This window comes from Rana temporaria, chromosome 2, assembly GCF_905171775.1.
Source record: "Rana temporaria chromosome 2, aRanTem1.1, whole genome shotgun sequence".
Taxonomy (NCBI): domain Eukaryota; kingdom Metazoa; phylum Chordata; class Amphibia; order Anura; family Ranidae; genus Rana; species Rana temporaria.
Window position 1 is genome coordinate 250,532,595 of NC_053490.1, and position 25,329 is coordinate 250,557,923.

Sequence of the window (25,329 nt, forward strand, 5' to 3'; positions counted from 1 at the left end):
ATGGCCAATCAGCACTGTCCAGACAGATGATGAGGGTTCATGCAGCCTCATATAATAGTTAGAGGAGAAGGGACACTCCTCCTACAAGCTTTAATCAGGCACTGATGGTAGTCATAAGACTGCTATATACTGCTGATGAGAAAGGGTATTTAGCAGTCTATATTTATTAAAATAATTGCATTTCATGTTGTGTGTACTGTGGGAGACCAGATATCATGAATTCAGGGTACTGGGTTTTAGCTTGACTCTGAGGAAGGGAGTGCGCCATCAAAATGCATCAGTTTTTACCCCTTGATGTGTTACAGCACTTATGTCCACACTATTCTACACTGTGTTGGTTTTATGGCTCATTGAGAGTTGCACTTTGTGAGTACCCATTTTTTACTGATTTTACTAGTCAATAAATGTCATTGGTGTGAGCGCCTTCAATTTTGCTTTGTTTTCCTAATTATAAGTCTATTGCAGACCCTGGAAGTGGAGGTATATGACCTGCTGCATACCTTCCTTATCCGACCTGTGTTTATTTTATTTATTACAGGTACTTATATAGTGCCGTCAAGTTACGCATTGCTTTACGTCTATATTGCACTCTCTCAGCAGTCCCTGCCCTCAAGGAGCTTATATTCTAAGTTTCAGTTAAATGTACATTAAACTTAGACTGTGATTTATTATTCTGTACGTGTCACCTTCTGTGGCTGCCCACCAAAGACATGGGATTTGAATCTGACAGTGTGGCACTATGTTCAGTACAACTTCTCAACCCCTTGACACAGTTCGGGGTTTGTTGGATCACATTCTTGTCACACTAGGCAATATAGGCAATTTAAAGTCCAGCAGAATAAGTGTAATATATATATATATATATATATATATATATATATACATATATTTTTTCCCCCAATAGCTGCATTAACCTACTTAAAGGGGTTGTAAAGAGAAATTAAAAAAATAAAAATAAATAACAAACATGTTATACTTACCTCCACTGTGCAGCTTGTTTTGCACAGAGTGGCCCCGATCCACGTCTTGTGGGGTCCCTCGGCGGCTGTCTCTGGTCCTGCCCGCAAGAACTTTCCACCTTCATGCAAGCTCGCATGGTGGTAAGTCCTTGCAGGCGCGATCTTGTGATACAGCCGGCGGCTATATAGCATTAAAGTTGAGAATGCTCACTGTATAACTCGGGCCCGCCCCCGGCGCACCACGTCATTGGATGTGATTGACAGCAGCGAGAGCCAATGGCTGCGCTGCTTTCAATCCACCCACTCTAGTCAACGACTTGGCTGAGTGGCAAAGAGGACATCTGGGGCGAGTGCCACAGGTAAACGAGCTCAGATAAGTAAAACGGGTGGCTGAGGGGGGCCAGTATTGTCGGATTTTTTTTCACCTTAATGCATAGGATGCATTAAGGTGAAAAAACATTTACCTTTATTGTCCCTTTAATGTCACTGCAGACTCTTGGAATAATGACAAAGCAATTTATTACCTAATGATGGGCAGTGGCATCTGCTCACAGGTAATGCAGGAGCTGTTATTTATGATGCTTCTTATCTGTAGTACATTTGTTTACTTATCCACATAGTGCATCTTCAGGTCCTGCTGAGATCTCATTAACCTTCGTGCTATCACTTTTTACTTGAAAGCTGTTATTTCATCTGTAAATAATGAGACTATCTAAAGTAAAGAGTAAAGAGCTGTCATTCTGCATTAAGTAGTAGCTTGTAACATATCATTTTTCTCAGTCATGATGCAGAGTGGACAGCTTTTATCCGTGAACAAAATGTTTTGTGGAAAATGGAGATGCATAATATCATTATTTCTCTGCTCAGCCTGCTTTTCCAACACCAATTTGTGCAGCATATTTCAAATATTCCGCATGAAACAAAGACCTTCATAAGTTGCACAGATTCGAAGAATAGAGGGGAAATGCCTCAGTTTCCTAGTAATTGCCACAGATTTAGTGATTATTTATTACAGGTATTATATACTCATTGGTACTAGGTGCTAGCATCAGGTTGGACCCCCTTTTGCCTTCAGAACTGCCTTAATTCTTTGTGGCCAATCTCCCATTCCACCACATCCCAAAGGTGCTCTATTGGATTGAGATCTGGTGACTGTGGAGGCCATTGGAGTACAGCGATCGCATTGTCATGTTCAAGAAACCAGTGGTGAGATGTCTTAAGCTTTGTGACATGGTGCATTATCCTGCTGGAAGTAGCCATCAGAAGATGGGGACACTGTAGTCATAAAGTAATGGACATTGTCAGCAACAATACCCAGGTAGGCTGTGGCATTTAAACGATGGTCAGTTGGCACTAAGGAGCCCAAAGTGTGCCAAAAAAATATCCCTCACACCATTACACCACCAGCCTGAACCGTTGATACAAGGCAGGATGGATCCATGTTTTCATGTTATCTGACCCTACCATCTGAATGTCACAGCTGAAACTGAGACTCATCAGACCAGGCAACAATTTTCCAATCTTCTATTGTCAAATTTTGGTGTGCCTGTGCGCATTGTATCCTCAGGTTTACCTCACGATCCTCACGATCTGGCATTTTGCTCCCATCTCCTCCGGGAGCTGCAATGCATGCCATGGGATCTCCTCCTCCCTTAGGGTGGGTGGATACCCTTTGTGCCATGCATCAGCCTCATACCCTCTGCGCCAGAGATGCAGCTTCGTGCAGTATGGCACCGACTCACCGCCACTGTTTTTCCATCTATCGACTGGTTGCGAGGATGGTCTTGGCTTGAATATTGGACAGCCTGTCCGTCTGATTGTTGGCGCCTCCCTCCCCCAGTGCACGCCTGCATGATGTTGGTGGGCGTGTGGCAGCTGTGCCCTTATAGGCCCCATTCACAAGAGGTGACACACTTTAGTGGTTCTAGTTGCTTTCTATGGCTCACTTTTGATTGAAATGTTCTATGGTTCAGTTCCAGGTAATTTGTTCACTTTTCATCACCACTACTTTTACTAAACCTTCTTGATGATTCTATTTTCCAACTTCCACTATTTCAGATTTTTTTCCCACTTGCTTGGACTTCACCGACACCTCTTACAATAATAATAATAATATCTGTCCTGTCCTTTACCAAGGACAGGACACTTTGCACACCATATAAATTATATTATTCTCACAGCAGTCCTTGTTTGGTTTCAGCACTCATGAATATTTTTCACTCTTGGAAATCTACCCTCCTTGAATATTGTCCTTGCCGACCCCCGGGTCGCCCCATGCCACCTCGGCTCCTCGTGCCCTTAGGGGGTCTCCGATCCTTGATGCCACACTCTCATCACACAGTTTCAGTGCCTAGCAAAAGTATTCACCCCCTTGGCATTTTGCGTGTTTTTTTGCCTCACAACCTGGAATTAACATGGATTGTTTCAGGATTTGCATCATTTAATTTACAGAACTTGCTCACAACTTTGAAGATGTTTATTTATTGTGAAGCAAATAACAAATACGACAAAATAACAGAAAAAGTCAATGTGCATAACTATTCACACCCCACTCCCCCAAAGTCAATACTTTGTAGAGCCACCTTTTGCGGCTATCACAACTCCAAGTCGCTTTGGATAAGTCTCTCTGAGCTTGCCGCACCTTACCACTGGGATTTTTGCCCATTTCTCCTGGCAAAACTGCTCCAGCTCCCTCAAGTTGGATGGCTTGCGCTTGTGAACAGCAATCTTTAAGTCTGATCACAGATTTTCTATTGGATTGAGGTCTGGGCTTTGACTTGGCCATTCCAACACATTTACATGTTTCCCCTTAAATCGGGGTCTCGGGCATAATTTTTTAAAACATTTTTGCAAGCTTTGCTCAAGAATATCCCTGTATTTAGCACCATCTTTCCCTCAACTCTGGCCAGTTTCCCAGTCCGGACTGCTGAAAAACATCCCTACAGCATGATGCTGCCACCACCATGTTTCACTGTGGGGATGGTGTTCTTTGGGTGATGTTATGTGTTGGGTTTGCGCAGACATATCCTTTTCTTTAATGGACAAAAAGTTACATTTTAGTCTCTTTAGACCAGAGCAGCTTCCTCAATACATTTTGGGAGTCTCCCATATGCCTTTTCACAAATCAGAACTTGCCATTTCGTTTTTTTCTGAAAGTAATGGCTTTCTTCTGGCCACCCTGCCATAAAACCCAACTCTTTGGAGCGTATGGCTTATTGTCGTCCTATGTACAGATACTTCAGTCTCTGCTGTGGAACTCTGCAGCTCCTCCAGGGTTACCTTAGGTCTCTGTGCTGCCTCTCTGATTAATGCCCTCCTTGCCCGGTCAGTGAGTTTTGGTATGCACCCGTCTTTTGGCAGGTTTGCTGTTGTGCCATGTTATTTGGTTATGATAGATTTGATGGTGCTCCTAGAGATCATCAAAGATTTGGATATTTTTTTATAACCTAACCCTGACTTGTACTTCTCAACAACATTGTCCCTTACTTGTTTGGAGAGTTCCTTGGTCTTCATGGCAGTGTATGGTTAGTGGTGCCTCTTGCTTAGGTATTGCAGCCTCTGGGTTCTTTCAAAATGGTGTATATATGTCATGACGGATCATGTGACACTTAGATTGCACACAGGTGGACATTATTTCACTATTTATGTGACTTCTGAAGGTAATTGGTTGCACCAGAGGTTTTAATGGGCTTAAAGGGGGTGAATACATACGCACATGCCAATTATTAGTTTTTTATTTTTAAAATAGATTTATGTATTTATTTTTCTAATTTTACTTCACCAACTTAGACTATTGTGTTCTGATCCATCACATATAATTCAGATTAAAAAAACATTGAACTAAAGGCTGTAATGTAACAAAATAGGTAAAAAGCCAAGGGGGTTGAATACTTTTGCAATAATCATATTAATTTATTTCACTTAACAGTTAACTGGCAGGTGGAGAGAATTCCATGTTTTAACCACTAGGCGCCCACGCTATAGCCGAATGAGGGCTAAAGCGCGGACCCTAATTGCCGGGAGGACGTCAATAGACATGCTCCCTACAGGGCGCGTGCGGCGCGCACTGTGATCACCGAGTCACTGAGACTCGGGTGATCACAGATCCGAGTAAGGGGCTGGTCCCTTACCACGTGATCAGCTGTCAGCCAATGACAGCTGATCATGTGATGTAAAAAAAGCTTGGTAATCGCTTTTCTTTTCTCCTCGCGCTGACAGCGTGGGGACAAAAAAAGCCGATCACCGGCTCCTGTGTCAGGGACATCGGTCCCCAGTGGAGGAGGCACATCAGCCTCATTAGTGCCCACCAGTACCGCCTGCCAGTGCCCCCTGCCAATGCCTACTTCCAGTGACAACTGCCAGTGCCCACAGTGACTACCAGTACCCCCTGTCAGTGCCAATCAGTACCACCTATCAGTGCCCATCACTGCCACCTATCAATGCCCACCAGTGCTGATAGGCAGTGCCTCATCAGTGTCACCTAGCAGTACTGCCTTTCAGTCTCACCTATCAGTGCCCATCATTGCCGCCCATCATTGCCACCCATCAGTGCCCATCATTGCCACCTATCAGTGCTCATTACTGCTAGCTATCAGTGCCACCTATTAGTGCCAATTCTCAGTGCCCACCAGTGCCACCTATTAATGCCCATCAGTGCCACCTCTGTGCCCTTCCGTGCAGCCTCATCAGCGTACATCAATGAATGAGAAAAATTACCCATTTGCAAAAACGGTTTTGTATATATATATTTTTTTAAATTCTGTCTTTTTTATTTATTTAAAAAAAAAAAGGCACGGGTGATCAAATACCACCAAGAAAGCTCTATTTGTGGGAAAAAAATAAATATAAATTTTATTTGGGTGCAGTGTTTCAATTGTCATTCAAAGAGTGAGAGCACTGAAAGCTGAAACTTGGTCTGGGCAAGAGGGGGCTTTCCACTCAAGCAAGTGGTTAATCCGATCCCAGAATCTTTGTAGTAATGGGAAAATATTAAGCCTCTTGTAGTCCCGAATACAGGCTGCCACCTGGACTCTCAAGTACTTGAAGGAGATGGTTAACGGTATGGAGCACTGAAAGTCCCCTTGAAGTGTGCCTTCAGCATCAATGAGCATTAGTGCCGACTTTGTCGGATTAAACCTTACCTCTTACACAATTACAGATTTAACTTTTTTTTTTGTACCTGTAAACACCTTTTTATGTTTTATTTTTTCACCTTCACCTCCTTATTGCTTGCTTAGGCGTAGATTACTTATCTTGCCACTGCTGCCTCCTGGGATATGTGATAAAGACATCCCAGGAGGCAGCAGTGGCCAGATAAGTCATCTTAGCCTAAGCAAGCAATTAGGAAGTGAAGTGTGCAGATAGGTAGTGAATCTCTGCCACCTATCATTCTTGGCAGAGCCCCTCTGTGTTTTTGCGCAATCATTAGAGGATCCCGCTAACGCAAACACACCATGGGTCTCTTCCAGGTGTAAGTTCGTCTTTAAAGGGTAAGTTCACCTTCACAGAAAAATCTGCAAGGTGAACTTACACAGGACCCCCTTCTCACAGCCCCCCCCCCCCAGTCCCGCTGACCTGGATTGCGGCAATCTCCCCCTATATAGCTGCGTCAGGAGTCCAGGACTTAGAAATCCCCCCTCCCCCACATTCTAATTGGTCGGCGCAGTCTCATGGGTGGCGCCGACCAATCAGAACCTGCGTTGCCTATCCTGTCAGCAGGGAAGAAGCGTGAAATCTAAGGGAATGTCTAAGCCCCAGACCCATGAGGCAGCTATACCGGGGATCAGAACGGGGGGGGGGGGGGTTGTTGAAGGGGGTCCTGTGTAAGTTCACCTTACAGATTTTTCTGCAAAGGTGATCTTACACTTTAAGCTTTTTTTTCTTTCTATTATTTAAAGTGGAACTTCAAACTTTCAATCAACATTGACTATTTGTAATTTGCTGCTAGTAACTTGCTGCTAGTAACAGTAAATAGATACGAAAGTATCTATTTACTTGTGTTAACTTCAAAAAAAAATGTCTCTGCTAAGTACATCCTCCTGCCTGCATTCCTGAGCTAAGGGCAGATGAATGGCAGGAAGTAAATGCTACCTGAATCATCTGCCTTTATTCAAGATGGCCTTCGCTATTAATGCCAGGGGGTGTTTTTCAGTCATTTCTGATCAAAATAAAGCATGGAGACAAGGTTGGATGGGTAGGTTTGCTTTAAATAATAAAAATAATTGAAATAAACATTTTAGTTTGTGGTGCTCAGTTATAGTGTAGTTCCACTTTAATTCCTTTACCTACTTTTTTTTTTCTTTTTTTACTTCAATTGAGCTTTAATAAAAGCACAACTGGATTAAATGAAACTGTTTATATCTGCCTACAGCTACTCAATACAGCAGTGTTCCCGCCTGGGGAATTTTGTTTAAAGTCAGCAGCTTCAAATACTGTAGCTGCTGACTTTAAATATATGGATACTTACCTGTCAAGGAGGGCCGCAATGTTGGAGGAGGGGGGCCGAACTTCAGAGGGACGGCGTCACAGCGATGTCTCCCGGAAGTGGGGAAGGGTACCTGTCAAAAAAGGTACCCATTCCCCCTCCCCTGAAAGGTGACAAATGTGGCTCCGTAGGGGGGAGGGGAAGAAAAGCGGAGGTTCCACTTTTGGGTGGAACTCTGCTTCCAATGCAGCAAGATTTGATTTTGAGGACTACTCGTTGGGAAATTTTATTCAATAAAGTGAATAGTTTGCATTATGAACTTTCTTTTCTCTTTCATTCACATAGTTGGGTGATGGGTCAACATAAGTTATATGCATCACTTAAAGCTGCTAATTTGTTAGCCCTTTCCAGAACTCGAATGTGTTACTCATTAGTATGGACAAGTGTAACTTAGAATTTGAAGTTCACATTGCTCTCTGCCTATGTGTACACATTATCTAATTAAGTTTTAATCTATTAAAACCATCTGATTTTAGTTTAGCTTAACACTGCTTTGGTAGCAGAAATTATGTTGACCTTTTTAGAAGTAGTGCTAATGTTTCTTGGTATGTAGCTGACATTTTGAATGAGCTTATTATGTTTCTTCTCCTCATTAGTGCACTATTGTATTGCTATTTCTTCTCGAATACTCATGGCAGAATGAGAGGTCTGTCTAGATTAAATGTAAAATGTATCACTGTTTTCAACACTGACGGTAACCTAAAAGTGCCTCTACCCTATTATGCAAATTGTTACCTCAAAGAGGTACTCCTGATTCATAAAGAGGTTAAAAATCTATCATTTTAAATTGAAGAACTACATAAATTTACATCAAATCTGCTGCATTGAAATGGGAGAGTTGCCAATATGTACTGTGGTATGCAAAAGACAAAAATTAAGTGATAACTGTATTCCAGACAGATAAGATAGAAAACACACAAACTAGTTCAGCTAGGCATGCAATAATACATTGCTATATTTATTTTTGTAACTCTTATATATTTATTTGTTACAGTATTTTTATGGCACCAACAATATATATAGCAGTTTATATTTTGTACATTCACAACCGTTAGAATCTGAATATGACCAAACACACGGGCCGAAATCAGTAGATACTGGACGAACTTCGGCCTGTCTGTATGGGTCCATGTTTGACAGAAGCTAATCAAACGAGCATGCTGGAAAACCAGCAGCCGATCTGTGAGCACTGACCGGTGTATTCTGGTGGGGGGGAATGCGCATTCGACAGAAGCCAGTCATGGAGCTGTACACACGGCCCAATCATTTTTGGCTCGTGTGTACCCAGCTTTAGGGTTCATTTTTTTTGTTACCTGGAATTGGGCATTAATATAATAACTGATATTCATGCAGTTCTTGTTATAGGGAGACATTGTCTGTCTTTTAAATATTCTCCTGTGTTTTCATCCTTTCACATGGGTTTCCAATAGAGAATACAAGAAGCCACTTCAACACTGGTTACACACACATTATCCACTGTTGTTACCATCAGGAATATCTGCTCTGAGAAATGTCACAAAATGACATTGGTGGATGGCATGTAGCTGCACAGAGGCTGCCATTGATAAACAAACTCTACACACTGTCCTTATTTTATATACAGTATTACTATCTCATAGGGATGAGGTGCCGTATCTAATAGAGGACACACCACTCTCTTTCTCTAAAATATACAGTATTGGGTTTGTATCTACATCTAGTTTAAAAACTGCATGTTTTTGAAAACTTTAGAGTACAAAATCACTATAGATGGGGGAAAAAAAGAAAACAACATAGCTAATAAAACATACGGTAAATTGTGGCATTTGAAAAAGTTTTGATTCACTGTCAGTTCTAACAATCTCTACCTGGCATAACCTCTCAACATTGCATGTAGCCAACTGAGTGTCTGTTTTGGTATTATAAATGTATTTCCCACTCTTCTTTGCGCTAGGTTTACACTAACATAGGGGAGAGGGAAGGACGCGCCAACTGAATGTAGTATCCCAAGGTTTAATGTATAAAAACAATATTAGGAACACTTACAAGAAGCACATGGATCTGTGTGTAGATATCGTAGATGTAATCATGGTGTGTGTGGTTCGGTGGATGCAATGGGTCCAAACGCTGGATGTAGAGGGAGAGAGGCAGTTCCTGGAGCCTCGAGGATCAGGAAGTGACATTGTGGGTCTCCCCGCAGATATGACGTCACCAGAAGAGTCAGAAGATCACAGACAAGTGTGGAATAGTAGGCTACACGCTCGGAGCATTTGACTCCTTCTACAGGCTATGGTGGACATCAACTTTCTTCATTCTATGGTCGACATAAACTTCCAGATATTGACTAACATTCAGTAGTAATTAAACGTGGCAAATAATACATTAAATGTGAATTGCAATGTGTAGAAATAGGTAGAATTCAAGTACATTCCCTGCCAGGATGATTCAACAAAACAGAAAAAATGACCAAGGATACTTACATTTTGAATGCAGCTGTAAAAACTAGGGGCATAAGGTCTTGCAGTTTCCCTTGCAAGTTAACCATTTCTTTTTATTCACTTAGGCTCTGTTCACATCTAGGTGTTGCTATTTTACAGGCATTTTTCAGTATTTTTTTGCAGCGTTTTTGTACAGGCGTTTTGAAGTTCAAAAGGTCACCAATGTAAAAGCATTAAAATGCCTGTAACCTGCCAAAAAAAAAGTTCATGTACTTTTTTGAGCGACAGGCGTTTTGCTTAATGCGACAGAATGCTCAGATTTGAACAGGATCATTGAAACAAATGGGATTTGTCTTGTTCGGTGTTTTTAGAGCTTAGGCTTAGAGCAGAAAAACTCCCAAAAAACACCTAAATGTGAACGCCTTAGTATAGTATGGGACAATGTAAGAAAGAATATGATTGGTAATAGGCAAGAAGAGCATGTCTTTCCTCAGGTAATTTCATACATCAAGTCCTATTATTTATCATGCAGAGTACTAAACAATTCATTGTTGTACCTTTTCAGAAATTAGAAATAATTGGTTAGTTTAGTCTCTCTGCAAATACATTGTGTAAAAAAATATGATTTTAGTCTGGTGCTTTGCAAAAAAATGTTTTATCCAGAATTTTATTTTTTATTTTTTAATCTTTGTCTGGGTTACCTATTGCTGCTTTTTGGCATGCTTTTCCCCCCTTTTTTCAGCAGAGAAAGAGTTGAGGTTTTCTTGCTAGTTTAGCTAATGCTCTTTTGCTTCATGTATTATGCAAGAAGTTGTATCCAATTCCTTTTATCTTTTCAGAGACACAATTTACCCATTCAGTTCTTGGAATCCATTTACAGATTGAACCTGACCTTATACGCAAGTTTATAAAGTAGATTTTTCTAACTGGTTATTCTTTTTTTGTGTTCCCACCTTTAACTTGCCCTATGCCTGTATAGCCCCAGAGTCAGAGTATACTTTCTTGCATTGTTCTTAAAGGAAAAAGAGCATTGTTTTTTTTAACTGGTTAAGTCATGTGGCCTCCATATCAAAGGTCAGCATCTGTTGGACTGCTCCATTTGGTGCTACAGTTTTGTGGCATTCAGAACCTAGTATGAACCTCTGGGAAGAAGCCTCTCCCTTTCCCTTAATTAGGTACAGTTATTTAAAGGGCTACTATAGAGCAGTGGTGGTCAACATTTTGGGTGCAGGGGCCTCAAGTGTTCCCCCTAACATCACCAAAAGGACACACAATAAATTCAGTGAATATTCATTATCATTGACAGCAGACACACAGCACGATATACAGCCATGGCCAAAAGCTTTCAGAATAACACAAATATACATTTTCATAAAGTCTGCTGCTTCAGTGTTAGATCTTTTTGTCAGATGTTACTATGGTATACTGAAGTATAATTACAAGCATTTATCAGTGTCAAATCAAAGGCTTATATTGACAGTTACATGAAGTTTATGTAAAGAGTCAACATTTGAAGTGTTGATCCTTCTTTTTCAAGACCTATGCAATTCTCCCTGGTATGCTGTCAATCAACTAAGGGCCACATTCTGACTGATGGCAGCTTATTCCTGCATAATCAAGAATTTGTGTTTTGTTTTTTCTTGAGGACTGACTACAAGTTCTCAATAGGATTAAGGTCTGTTGAGTTTTCTAGCCATGGACCTAAAATTCTGATGTTTTGTTCTCCAAGCCACTTAGTTATCACTTTTGCCTTATGGCAAGTTGCTCCATCATGCTGGAAAAGGAATTTTCCTCACCAAACTGTTCTTGGATGGTTGGAAGAAGTTGCTCTCGGAGGATGTTTTTGTACCATTCTTTATTCATGGCTGCGTTCTTAGTCAAAATTATGAATGGGCCCCACTCCCTTGGCTGAGAAGCGACCCCACACATGAATGGTCTCAAGATGCTTTACTGTTAGCATGACACAAGTCTGATGATAGTGCTCACCTTTTCTTCTCCGGACAAGGTTGTTTCTGGATGTCCCAAACAATCTGATTTGTCCGAGGAAATTACTTTACCCCAGAGCTTAGCAGTCCAATCTCTGTACCTTTTACAGAATATTAGTCTGTACTAGGGCTGCCATTAACGATTATTTTCATAATCAATTTGTTGTCTGATTATTGTTTAGATTAAATGTTTAATCACATTAAAAACCTGGAAAAAGGTTTGGTGTATAATTTATGTAATTTAGACCACAGTGATTTGAAGGAGAAAAATAGAAAACTTCAAAATTTTTGGACAGTGCATGTGGTTTTCGTTCAGTAATGACATTTATTTTCTAATGTATTTGTAGGAATATTCTTGTCCGAATAAAAAGCAGCATGCCTCTTTTTTTTAATTTATAATTACCTGTAATGTTAGAAGAAAAAAAAATAGCCCTTTATAGCCCAAAAACAGCAGATAATCATTACGATAATGGATTAATTTATACAATGAAACTGTGAAAGTAATAATTCGATATAGTGTGTGTATATATTCTATCTCATATAGCCTCTCCAAGCCTATCTTCGGGGAGCGTGACGTGCCATAGCCGGCCGTCAATCATCCTCCCTCTGGATAGGAACGCCCATTCCCCGCGGGGAGTCGGAATCTTATCTATACGATTGCACAGTGAGTACGGGGCTAAAAAAATAAATACAGGCATACTGTAGCTCGCGCTACTATGCCTAATTTAATGCTAAAATGTTGGTAATGAGGGTGAACCACCGCTTTAAAGTGATTGAAAGAGCCTAAAAAGAAAACCAATGCAGTTATCATATCTAAGAATTTGTATGCTGCAATATGTTTGATTTTGGGTTTATTTCCACTTTAATGACAATTAAAAAAACAAATATACACATGCATTACAACTATGTAAGTGGAAGTAAAAGCTAACTTCATTCCAGATTTCCACATGTAATTCCAATGGAGTAATCGTAGTGCAAATAGATTAATTCCACCCCTGTGTTGTATGGATAAGGTTGGCCGCTTATCAAAAGAAATGATCCTACCAAGAGATCATGGAACCAGATCTCTGTGCATGACAGGCTGAGGAGCAGCAACTTCTCTGTGTGTTTGATGCGATAAATGAGACCGAGGAGACACATGAGACTGAATTTGCTTCCTGAAGCCGGCTGACTACTTGTCTTGTCTTCAGAGGAGATATTATATACACGCATATGATCTCTTGGTGGTATCATTTTTTTTTTGGTAAAAGGACAACTTTATACTTACAACATGGTGTTGATGCACTTTAATGTGTGTGGTGTTAATGTACTTGGATTACGATTATTCCATTGGAATTGCATGTGGAAAGCTGGAGTCACTATCAATTTATGCAAATATATGAACTGTGGAGCTGCTTTTTTATTCTTTTATTTTGCTATTCGTTTTATACATTTGTATTTTTGAAGAGTTTTGCACATTGCAGCAGTTTTCTGACGTTTTATATTTTTGAGGCCAAGTGCACCTTTTGCATTATTATTATAGACTGCCTTAACATGTAGGTGCAGCGGTGCATGGTAGCCAATCAGCTTCTAACTTCAGCTTGTTTAAATAAGCTTTGCCCAAAAAAAAAGTTGATCGACTATCATGCACAGCTGCACCAGATTTTGCACTCTCCAGTTTTAGTAAATCATACCCATGGTGACCACTCACTTCCCACTGGTTAGTGGAGACTGAAGCTGTCAGTGACAGACTGGTCTGACACCTAGCAGCTGCGCACAGTGTCCGCTGCTACCCGTCAAAAGGGGGCTGTATAGGACAACGTTAATGTAGATTGTGGGAGGGAAAGGTTTAGACCTCCTGTTTATTCAGGAATACCTACTACCTATTATATATATATATATATATATATATATATATATATATATATATATATATATATATATATATATACCTTATGTGTGTTTCCTAATTGTTCATAGGTGTAAATAAGTGTGTCGTGTGTACAATTTTGTTTAATTTTTTTTATTTTGCCAAAAAAGCACTTTTAGAGCTATAACCGTAAATGTTGTTCCAGTAATTAAATAAATAAATAAAATAAAACATTTTATAGTCTGCAAATCCAGCTTTTGTCATACAAAAATCGACTCGAAAGCACCATACTAACGAACCGAAAATCAGCAGATCGTTTCTCAGGAGGAAATGTTAGTTCCAATTTACGTATCGTGTATATGTGCCTTTAAGGGCCACATAACACCAGACCATGGTGAGGGAAACCCCACATTCCATGCGCATTTCGTGCACAGTGTTCAGAACGCACTGCACTTGCGATCTGCAGCGTCGTTGATGTTAACTTAAAGCATCACACATTATGGGGAAACTCACCTTAAAACGAATCCCTCCAGCATCGCACTGTCACCGATGAGAGGGCTGACTTCTTCCCCCGGTCTTCCTTCTGGGTTCGCAGCCTCCGACTATATGAGTGGCCGGGGGCGCGATGACATCACTCCTGCACATGCGCGCGGGAGCTACCGTTTACGACACAGGCTCAAAAGGTCTGGCACTGTATGCCCGACCTATAGGCTGGGTTTCACACTATTTCAAATTCGATGACCGGCTATCTATCAGTTCACACATCTCCGCAGCAGCTCCAGTGTGAATTGCACAGGAAACCTGTGCATCTTTTGGTCAGTTTCAGGTTAAAATTCAACCCAAAATTTGGGCTGAAATCGGACCTGAAAGGGTGAATGGAGATGCAGTGGACTCCTGCTGTGAGCCGCTGCGATCTCTAGTGTGAACTCAGCCTCAGAACGCATGTGTCGTGACCTCACTGGCTGCATGCACTCTGAATATCTCCTAAACAGTGCAAGTTTAGGGGATATTTACAGTACCTACAGGTAAGCCTTATTATAGGCTTACCTGTAGGTATAAGTGGTATAACAGAGTTTACTACCACTTTAAATACACCCAAATGCAGGTTGCAAACACACAGTATGTTTGCCTGCACTGGATAGCATGGTCCAGTAGTGCCATGCAATCCTGTTGCTGTGCATTTTTAAAGTAGTGCATGCACTACTTTTGGTGTGTTCTGGCTCAATTTTCAGCCCATTTAAATGAATGGCTTGAAATCACACTGCACCTAAATCGCCAATGAATTGCACAGTACTCTAAATTGTTGGTTCTGTTCAGTTTGTCTGGGTTGCACAAGTTTCCCCCTGATGATGGGTGTCGCTGTCACTGCAGGTCACGGTTGAAAAGGCAACAGGCTGAATATATTGGGTGTCTCTCTCTCAGAAGAGGCTCAGGGGGCATGGTCAACCCGCTGTGCATTCTGGGGAGGGGTACTTAAGAGACAGACACCGTTTGGTGGGGTTCGTCCTCCGATCCCGACCTGAGTTCCCTCCTGGCCTCAGGGATGTTGAGCTGTTTTGTAGCCTCGGGTCCAGCTGGCCCGAGGCCTAGCAACTAAGAGTTGGCCCAGGAGTTTCTGGGGCCTACTGATCCAGGGATAGTCCTTTGCTACCTTGTCTATGAAAGGAAGCTGAACCAGTAGGATTCAATTGATGGACATACTCTGGCGGATTTACCCCACTGTGCTGCTGGTCCGGCTGAAAGGTTCTTGGCACCGTGAGTTGTGTAACTTTTGTTGGAACTATATCGAGTGTGCAGCCGGTTACATGATCTTGTGGCAAAAGATCGTGGGACGGCCTGACGATACTCATCAAGTCTGCGGCAGAGACTTTGTCGAGCTTCGCATCAGCTGCTAGGCCAGTGAGAGTAGGCCTATCTGGTGGCTGCTAATATCCAGTGTGGAGCCCAGTTAATCCTCTGGATCTAAGTGGTATCCGTGATCCGCAAAGCGAAAGTACCTGAGTCTTTCCCTGTCCCCCTACCCCTCTGTTGGAGAACTTTGTTAATAAACCCTTGAAAGAGACTTTGTGTTGGTGCGTACATTCTTATGGACAACTCTTCAAGGACAACCCCTGAGGCTTCGTACACACGACCGAGAAACTCAACGGTCGAAACACATCGTTTTCCTCGTCAAGTTCCTTGTGAAGCCGTCAAAACTCGACAAGCCAATTTTTTCCATTCCCGTCAAGGAAGTAGAGAACATGCTTTGTTTTTGGCTCGTCGAGTTTCTCGACAGTTTCCTCGACGAAAATGTACACACGACCGGTTTCCTCTGCAAAAAAATATCTCCCAGCAAGTTTCTTGGTTTTTGCCGAGAAACTCGGTCGTGTGTACGAGGCCTCAAGCGAGCGTATGGAACAGTAAGGTAACGGCAGGCCCAAATCTAAACCAGCAGCTCCTTGGGGGGTAGTGCTACACACATGTACTAACTCTGGTTGTATATCTTTTCCTCATTTTATAGGTAAAGGATATGAAAAAAGCTCTTAAAACTACTTTACAAACTCATTTGCATGCTTACCAGACATATACTGTATGATGACAAACTAAATATTGGGTTAGAGTCAATTTAGTGTTTACATCCAGCATATGTTGAAGCAAAAATGTAAAATAAAAAGTTGATGTCTAATCTATATGATATTTTCTGGTGCTCTGTTTTGTCTATAGCTCAAATCTGTTTTTTACATTTACCATTTACATTTGCACTGTCTGTACTGTATAATAAAGCATTTTACAGCAGAGATAAAAGCACAATTCTTTTCGTTGTATAGTTGAAGAGCTGTAGAATGTATTTTCTCTCAAGTGTTACAAGTCCTTCAGGGATTTCATGAAAAATGTGGCTCTGCTTGTGTTGTCTGATGAATTCTTGTTATTTTATTCAAATATTGCAATAAAGAAAAGCCGTGAGACCAGGCCACAGGCAGATGTTTTTTTTGATAATTAGGATGATTTGAATCACATAATGAAAGCAGGAAAGTTCCAGAAAATTGCATCCTGTCAGTGAATCATGCTTATGGTGTTTTTACAACCTTTAACCCCACCGTCACTGGCTTTTATAGCAACAGAATGCAGAACACTGTTTTCCAGACACTTAGGGTGACAAGTTTTACTGACTGGTGAGGAAGTACCCTACTGTAAGCACATAGATGCATTCCCTTTATATGGGCAGTAAAATATATGAGAGACAGTTTTATTTGAGCTTAAAGGTTTTTTTTTGTGCTCTTTTACAGTGCCTTGAAAAAGTATTCATACCCCTTGAAACTTTCCACATTTTGTCATGTTACAACTAAAAACGTAAATGTATTTTATTGGGATTTTATGTGATAGACCGCTAGCACATAATTGTAAAGTGGAAGGAAAATTATAAATAGTTAATTATTTTTACAAATAAATATCTGAAAAGTATGGTGTGCATTTGTATTTGGCCCCCTTTATTCTGATACCCCTAACTAAAATCTAGTGGAACCAATTGCCTTCAGAAGTAAATAGTAAATAGAGTCCACCTGTGTGCAATATAATCTTAGTATAAATACTGTTCTGAGAAGCCCTCAGAGGTTTGTTAAAGAACCTTAGTGAACAAACAGCATTATGAAGGCCAAGGAACACACCAGACAGGTCAGGGATAAAGCAGGGATAAAGCAGGGTTAGGTTATAAAAAAAAATCCCAAGCTTTGAACATCTCATAGCGCACTGCTCCATCCATCATCTGAAAATAGAAAGAGTATGGAACAATTGCAAATTGACCAAGACATGGCCTTCCACCTAAACTGACAGGCCAGCAAAGAGTGCATTAATCAAAAGAGAGCATTAATCAGAGAAGCAGCCAAGAGGCCCATGGTAACTCTGGAGGAGCTGCCGAGATCAACAGCTCAAGTGGGAGAAACTATTTGTTTCTGGCCTTAATGGAAGAGGGGCATAAAGAAATCCATTGTAGAAATAAAACCATAAGAAGTCCCGTTTGCAGTTTGCGAGAAGCCATGTGGGGGACACAGCAAACATGTAGAAGAAGGTGCTCTGGTTAAACAAGTTGAACTTTTTGGCCTAAAAGCAAAAAGCTATGTGTAGCAGAAAACTTGACACTACACATTACCCTATGTACACCATCCCCACCATGAAACATGGTGGTGGCAGCATCATGTTGTGGGGCTGCTTTTCTTCAGCAGGGACAGGAAAGCTGGTCAGGGTTGATGGGAAGATGGATAGAGCCAAATACAGGGCAATCTTAGAAGAAAAGCAGTTATGCCTCATACACACGATCAGTTTTCCCGACAAGAAAAGTGTGATGTGAGCTTTTTGTCAGAATTCCGTGTGTATGCTCCATCACACTTTTTTTGTGAGAATTCCTGCCAAGAAAAGATTGAGAGCAGGATCAAAATTTTCGTGACAGGAAAAATTCCTACTGCGGTCATCTGTATGCAATTACGACGCGGAAAAAAATGCGCATGCTCACAATCAAGCAGAAGAGCTGAACTGCCTATTGAACTTCATTGATCTCGGCTCATCGTACGTGTTGTATGTCACCGCGTTCTTGACTTTCGGAATTTCAGACAAGCAACACAAGTTTGAGCCGTTTTCCTGCTGAAAAAAAAAACACGGATTTCCTGGCAGAAAAGCTAATCGTGACTACAGGGCATAAGAGTCTGCAAAAGTCTTAAGACTGGGGTGGAGGTTCACCTTCCAGCAGGACAAGGACCCTAAACATACTGCCAGAGCTACAATGGAATGGTTTAGATCAAGGCATATTCACATGTTAGAATGGCCCAGTCAAAGTCCAGCCCTAAATCCAATTAAGAATATGTGGCAAGACTTGGAAATTGCTGTTCACAGATGCTCTCCATCCAATCTAACAGAGCTTGAGCTATTTTGCAAAGAAGAATGGGCAAAAATGTCACTCTCTAGATGTGCAAAGCTGGTAGAGACATCGCCAAAAAGACTTGCAGCTGTAATTGCAGTGAAAGGTGGTTCTACAAATGCAGTATGCGGTATTTATTTGTAAAGAAAATCATAAACCATTTATCATTTTTCTTCCACTTCATGTGCCACTTTTTGTTGGTCTATTACATAAAATCCAAATAAAATACATTTACGTTTTATGGTTGTAACGTGATGAAATGTGTAAAATTTCAAGGGGTGTGAATACTTTTTCAAGGCACTGTACATGATTCTTTTTGAAACTTTTTGCATTTTATGTATCATATATACTTGAGTATAAGCTGAGTTTTTCAGCACATATGTTGGTGCTGAAAATGCCCCCCTCGGCTTATACTTGAGTCACCTTTTTGCGCCTGATCTCCCGGACTTTGGCACACATATAAGTTTGCTGTCTGGGGGATCTACGGCCCGGGAAGCACAGATTTTTCAAAGTCAGGCACCCCTTCTATATACTCCCTTGTGAAACGTAAGTCTAGTCATGGACACAGTGAGGCACAGTGAGGCATGGGCACAGTGAGACATGCACATGGACACGGTGAGGCATGCAGATGGACACCTTAGGCTTATACTAATTTTGTGGTGAAATTAGGTGCCTCAGCTTATATTCGGGTTGGCTTATACTCGAGTATATACGGTAATTGATATCTAGTTATGTTTACATTAAAGTAGAACTATAAGCAAAACTTTTTTTCATTTTGGATAGAGTAAGGGAGGGTTACAACCTCTATCAGATTTTTTTTCGCCATCTGCGTCCCATTGCTGCGATTTACCTTCACTTCCTGTCCCGTAGCTAAACAGGAAGTAAGCAGAAATCCCTGCAAATGATGCGGAATTTCTTGGGGACCCCCAGGTCACCAGAACTAGTGTCTCCATTGGGGGCAACCCAAAATGTGTGATTTTCTTTTACTTTCACTTTCAATGATAATAGTAAAAAAGACAAATAGAGAGGATGAATCTCCTTAAAGCGGTGGTTCACCCTATAAAAAATTTCAAACACTACATCCAGCCCAGTTCTGCAAATAAAATGACACTGACCTTTTTTTTTTGTCGCCGTACATAGCGTTTATCGTTCGAATTCACCGTGGCTTCCGGGTAGGGAATCCCGCGGGAGAGGGGGCGTTCCTATTGACATGCCAATTGATTGACATGCTAAACCACGGCGCATACAGCGCGTCACGACTTCCCGAAAGAAGCTCGGGTCGGCTCTATTCGGCGCCTGCTTTAACCACTTAAGACCCGGACCATTATGCAGGTTATTAAGGACCTTGCCCCTTTTTGCGATTCGTCACGCTTTAACTGACAATTGCGCGGTCGTGTGACGTGGCTCCCAAACAAAATTGGCATCCTCTTTTTCCCCACAAATAGAGCTTTCTTTTGGTGGTATTTGATCACCTTTGCGGTTTGAATTTTTTGCGATATAAACAAAAATAGAGCGACAATTTTGAAAAAAATTCAATATTTTTTACTTTTTGCTATAATAAATATCCCCCAAAAATATATTAAAATACATTTTTCTTCCTCAGTTTAGGCCGATATGTGTTCTTCTACCTATTTTTGGTAAAAAAAATCGCAATAAGCGTTTATCGATTGGTTTGCGCAAAATTTATAGCGTTGACAAAATAGGGGATATTTTTTTGGCATTTTTATTAATAATTTTTTTTTTTACTACTAATTGCAGCGATCAGCGTTTTTTTTTTTGTGACTGCGACATTATGGCGGACACATCGGACAATTTTGACACATTTTTGGGACCATTGTCTTTTTCACAGCGAAAAGTGCTATAAAAATGCACTGTTTACTGTGAAAATGTCAATGCAGTGAAGGAGTTAAGTGTGACCTCATATGTAGGGGGGCAGGGCTGGACGTGTGACGTCAGTGATCGTCTTTACCTATATCAGGGAACAGACGATCACTGACATTGCCACAATGAAGAACGGGGAAGGTGTGTTTACACCTCTCCCTGTTCCCTTCGCTCCCCTCTCCCCGTTCTTCAGCTCCTATGACCAATCGCGGAACACAGGCGGCGATCGGGTCCGCGGGTGCGGTCACGTAGGTTCGGACCGGGTCGCGAGCTTGCGACCCCACGACTGGGCTCTTAAAGAGGACGTACAGGTACGTGCTTGTGCCCAACTCCACCCACCGAGCTCCAGACAACAGATCCACCCACAGAATCTGCAGTTTTTCAGTTCTTATAACAGACAGGGGAGACATTTGACAGGTAAGCATACATGCAGAAGGCATCTATATCCTTTTAGATCAGCACTATGGCAGCAGTTTAGAAAAGATGAGAGTGGGTTTACATCCACTTTAACAGGGGCACAGACAGCAATGAAAGCCGTCAAGCTTTCTAATACTTCTGTACGCTATCCAAAAAATGAATAAGAAAACTTTTTGCCTTTAGTTATACTTTTATTGATGACAATATGTTTGCATATCTCTTGCATAGAGCCAGGGTTAGGTTTAAAACGTTTAAAAATATAACTTAATTTTCACAATAAAATCTGAAAATATTGTTTCTCCCACCTATCCCTATTTCTGTGTTAAAAAATACCCAACTTTTAATGTGAAAGCCACTGCCTTTCACCCTACATATTAACAGTCTCGCTGGTAAAGAAATTGGATTGATAAAGGCCTCCTTTTCAACATCGTGCATTCACCCTGCAGCCCCATAGAGTGTAATTGAGTGCCTTTTCCCTGTTCATGTACAGGTCATCGGGACTCAATTACCTTTGTAATGTAGGTTTTCCAACTTTCTATTAGGCACTAGTTGAAGTTGAAGAATGTCTCCATCGATTTACTTTTTCTATGAAAACCTGATTGCTGACAGCTTCCAAGTTTTTTGTCAAAGCTTAAAGTGATATAAAAGTCTTGTTTAAAAATAAAAATAACAAACATGTTATACTTACCTGCTCTGTACAGAGAAACCCAGATACTCTTTTTCTCGGGTCCCCCCCAGCACTTCTGGGCCCTCCCTCCTGCCGAGTGCCCCATCTTGCTATGGGGGCACCCGAGATGAGCTGCTGCTCTGTGTGTCCATTCAAATATGGAGCTGCAGCTTGGCTTCGCCCCCTCTCTCTCCTCATTGGCTCACTGACTTTAATTGACAGCAGCTGGAGCCAATGGCACCCTCTGCTGTCTCAGCCAATGAGGGAAAGTCCCCGGACAGCTGAGACTCTTGTGCAACATTGCTGGATCAAGATGGGGTTCAGGTAAGCATTAGGGGGGCTGCTGCACACAGAATGTTTTTCATCTTAATGCATATAATGCATTAAGATGAAAAACCTTCTGTCTTTAGAAGTACTTTAATTGAACAAACTGAAGTTAGAAGCTGATTGGCTACCATGCAGAGCTGCACCAGATTTTGCACTTTCCAGTTTTAGTAAATCAGTCCCTATGTGTTTTTTTAATCTACCTTGCCTTTATATTTTGTTTATTTACCAAAGTATCTAGCTTGGTTTTGAAATGGTATATGTATGTGTCCCATTTGTTTAAAACTGTGCAGGGTATATGCATTAATAATTTACAAATAGCTACATCTGATCTTTTGTCCAAAAAAGAGTGTTTCACTTTTTTGTCTTTGTTTTTCTCCAGGGTAGAGAGGTCCACTGATCAAGTCATCAAGCCAGTCAACGTGGAAGCTTTGTCAAAATGGGTGGGGAAGATTTCTCCAGATGTTTTGAGAGACATGCCAGTCATTGCACCAATGTTGGCCAAGCTTGGTTATGATCCATATGCCAACCCCCCCAATTATGGAAAGCCAGATCAGAAGGTCCTTGACAATACAAGACGGGTGAGTTTCATAACCCAAGTAGATCAGTAGTTCTGCCTTCACTCATTTTGCTGCATGCTTGGGTCTGGTCCGTGACAAAGCAAGCATTCATGTCTGAGAATTAGCATGCCTACTGATAGCTAGCATTTTTAGAAGGAAGTCAGAAACAAAAGTCTGAAGATGTCTGTCATGACAGGGTTTCTTAATGTGGACTGAAAAGTATTAGGATCCCTAAAAGGTGTAAATGTATGGAGAAAGGGTGATATCTTGTTTTTTTTTGCTGCATTATTTTGTGTTCTGTACTTGGACTGCTTTTTTTGCTTTATAGTGAAGCTTCATTGCTAAAGATGTATTTTAAATTAACTAAGTAATTTTTTATCCTATGAATTCAGTAGCTAATGTAGACTTTCCATGGCAACAGTATTTTCCTTTCACTTCCATAGAAAGGCCTATTACATCATACAGCCTTTCATTTATGGAAGTGAAAGGGCTGTTTCAGAATAATTTCCTGGTTTATTAAAGGTTTATTAAAGGCCTTGTGTTTTGTCAGTGTCATCATGTGTTATGTTTAAGCTATTGAAGTCTACTCTGTATTGTTTCATATGCTGTATCCTTCATTTAAAGGGGAATTCCAATTTTGGTGAGGAGGAACCCCCTCAAAACAATTATTTCCTGCGATTGGCTGAGTGAATTTCTTATGCCGCGTACACACGATCGGTTTGTCTGATGAAAACGGCATGATGGACCGTTTTCATCAGACTAAACCGATCGTGTGTGGGCCCCATCGGTTATTTATCCATCGGTTAAAAAATTAGGATTTTTTTTTTCTGATGGATAAAAAACCTATAGAAAAAAACGATAGTTTGTGGGCACGTCCATCGGTTAAAAATCCACGCATGCTCAAGTCGACGCATCGAGACAAGTCGAATCAAGTCGATGCATGCTTGGAAGCAACTTTGTTTTTTTCAGCACGTCGTTGTGTTTTACGTCACCACGTTCTGACACGATCGTTTTTTTAACTGATGATGGTGTGTAGGCACGACTGATCATCAGTCAGGATAACTGATAAAAACGGTCTGATGGATTTTTCCATCGGATGGACCGATCGTGTGCACAGGGCATTAGACATCTGCAGTAAGGTACAAATGGGATTTTAGGCATTGCCTGCAATATGAATGTAATTTTTGGCCCATCCATTTACTATAGCAGGTGGTGCTGTATTCTGATTGTGGGGAACTTTCTCTATTATCAGAATACAACAGCTCCGCAGGAGGGATTCCTTCATCCACATTGTATGTGTGGATGAGATAATGGATTCATGGGGTGCGTATGCATGGCCTTGTCTGTGTACTCTTCTGTCTTCCCACCTGCCAACCTACTGTCAAAAGAGAATGCCCTTATGGAGTCTTATTTAACAGGGAGTAAGCCAATTGGGTGGAACTTTGGTCCCAAGTCAGTTCTCCATAGGAAACTAAAAGTCTTGGGGAGAAATGTTTAGAAAATAAGGTAATTATAGTGCCTAATTTTAATTTTGATTATAGTAAATTACACATTTCCCTTTAAAGTGTTTATAAACACTAAAACAAAAATAGAATATATTTCTTACAATATTATCAGTCCTTAAAAACGTGGTGGTTACATTTGTTTCTTTTTGGGTTTTTCCCTTTTGTTCTCATTTGTTTAACTACTTGCTGACCAGCCGGTGTCATTTTATGGCGGCAGGTCGGCTCCCCTGTGCGAGAGCCCGCAGCTATACGTCGGCTCTCGCGCAGGCCACTAGGAGCTCGCCCCTGACTCCCATGCGCGGGGACCGGGAAGTGAGTAAACACACAGCTCCCCGTCCTGTCAGGGGGAGAAATGCTGATCTTCTGTTCATACAATGTATGAACAGAAGATCAGTGATTTCCCCTAGTGAGGCCACCCCCCTACAGTTAGAACACACCCAGGGAACATACTTAACCCCTTCCCCGCCCCCTAGTGTTAACCCCTTTACTGCCAGTGGCATTTTTATAGTAATCCAATGCATTTTTATAGCACTGATCGCTATAAAAATGCCAATGGTCCCAAAAATGTGTCCAAAGTGTCCGCCCAGGGCCGATCCTAGGCAGGGTGCACGGGGTGCTCCGCACCCAGGCGCCGCAGAGGTGGGGGTGCCGAAGCTCCAAAGTGCTCCACTCCCTCCTCCTTGTCTGTGTCCAGAGGCAGAGGGCATGCGGTTCCCCATCCCACTTGCTCTCTCTGCTGGCAACTGACAAGAGCGCATACCTCCCGCTGTCCCCGGAATCTGGGCTGGGTACCACAGCGGAGCCTAGTAACGGAACACGTTCCGGCACTAGGCTCCACTAATTTATTCTGTCCAGTGTGCATGGAGCAGTCTCCTGTCTGCCCCGCCTCCTCTGCGTGTGTCGGCTCTTCTCCCATAGGCGGTGTGATGAGAGGCTTCTGGGTTGGCCGGAGCTGCTGCCAATCATCCCGTGCACTGCCAGAAATGCTCTCCGAGTGCCACCCTCCAAGTAACCAAAGATGCCAAAAAAAAAACGCTGATCGCCGCCATTACTAGTAAAAAAAAAATATTAATAAAAATGCCATAAAAATACCCCCTATTTTGTAAACGCTATAACTTTTGCGCAAACCAATCAATAAACGCTTATTGCGATTTTTTTTACGGAAAATATGTAGATGAATACGTATCGGCCTAAACTGAGGAAAAATTTTTTTTTTTTATATATTTTTGGGGGATATTTATTAAAGCAAAAAGTAAAAAATATTATTTTTTTTCAAAATTGTCGCTCTATTTTTGTTTATAGCACAAAAAATAAAAACCGCAGAGGTGATCAAATACCACCAAAAGAAAGCTCTATTTGTGAGGAAAAAGGGACACCAATTTTGTTTGGGAGT

At 41.4% G+C, this 25,329-nt stretch overlaps 1 protein-coding gene across 1 annotated transcript in view; it reads left to right on the forward strand.

Annotated features, from left to right (window-relative positions):
• TPST1 (tyrosylprotein sulfotransferase 1) overlaps positions 1-25,329 on the forward strand; it is a 130,297-nt gene that overhangs the window by 74,854 nt on the left and 30,114 nt on the right. Inside the window, 1 exon segment of the mRNA XM_040336768.1 lies at positions 22,254-22,452. Within this exon segment, the coding sequence (XP_040192702.1) occupies positions 22,254-22,452 (199 nt within the window).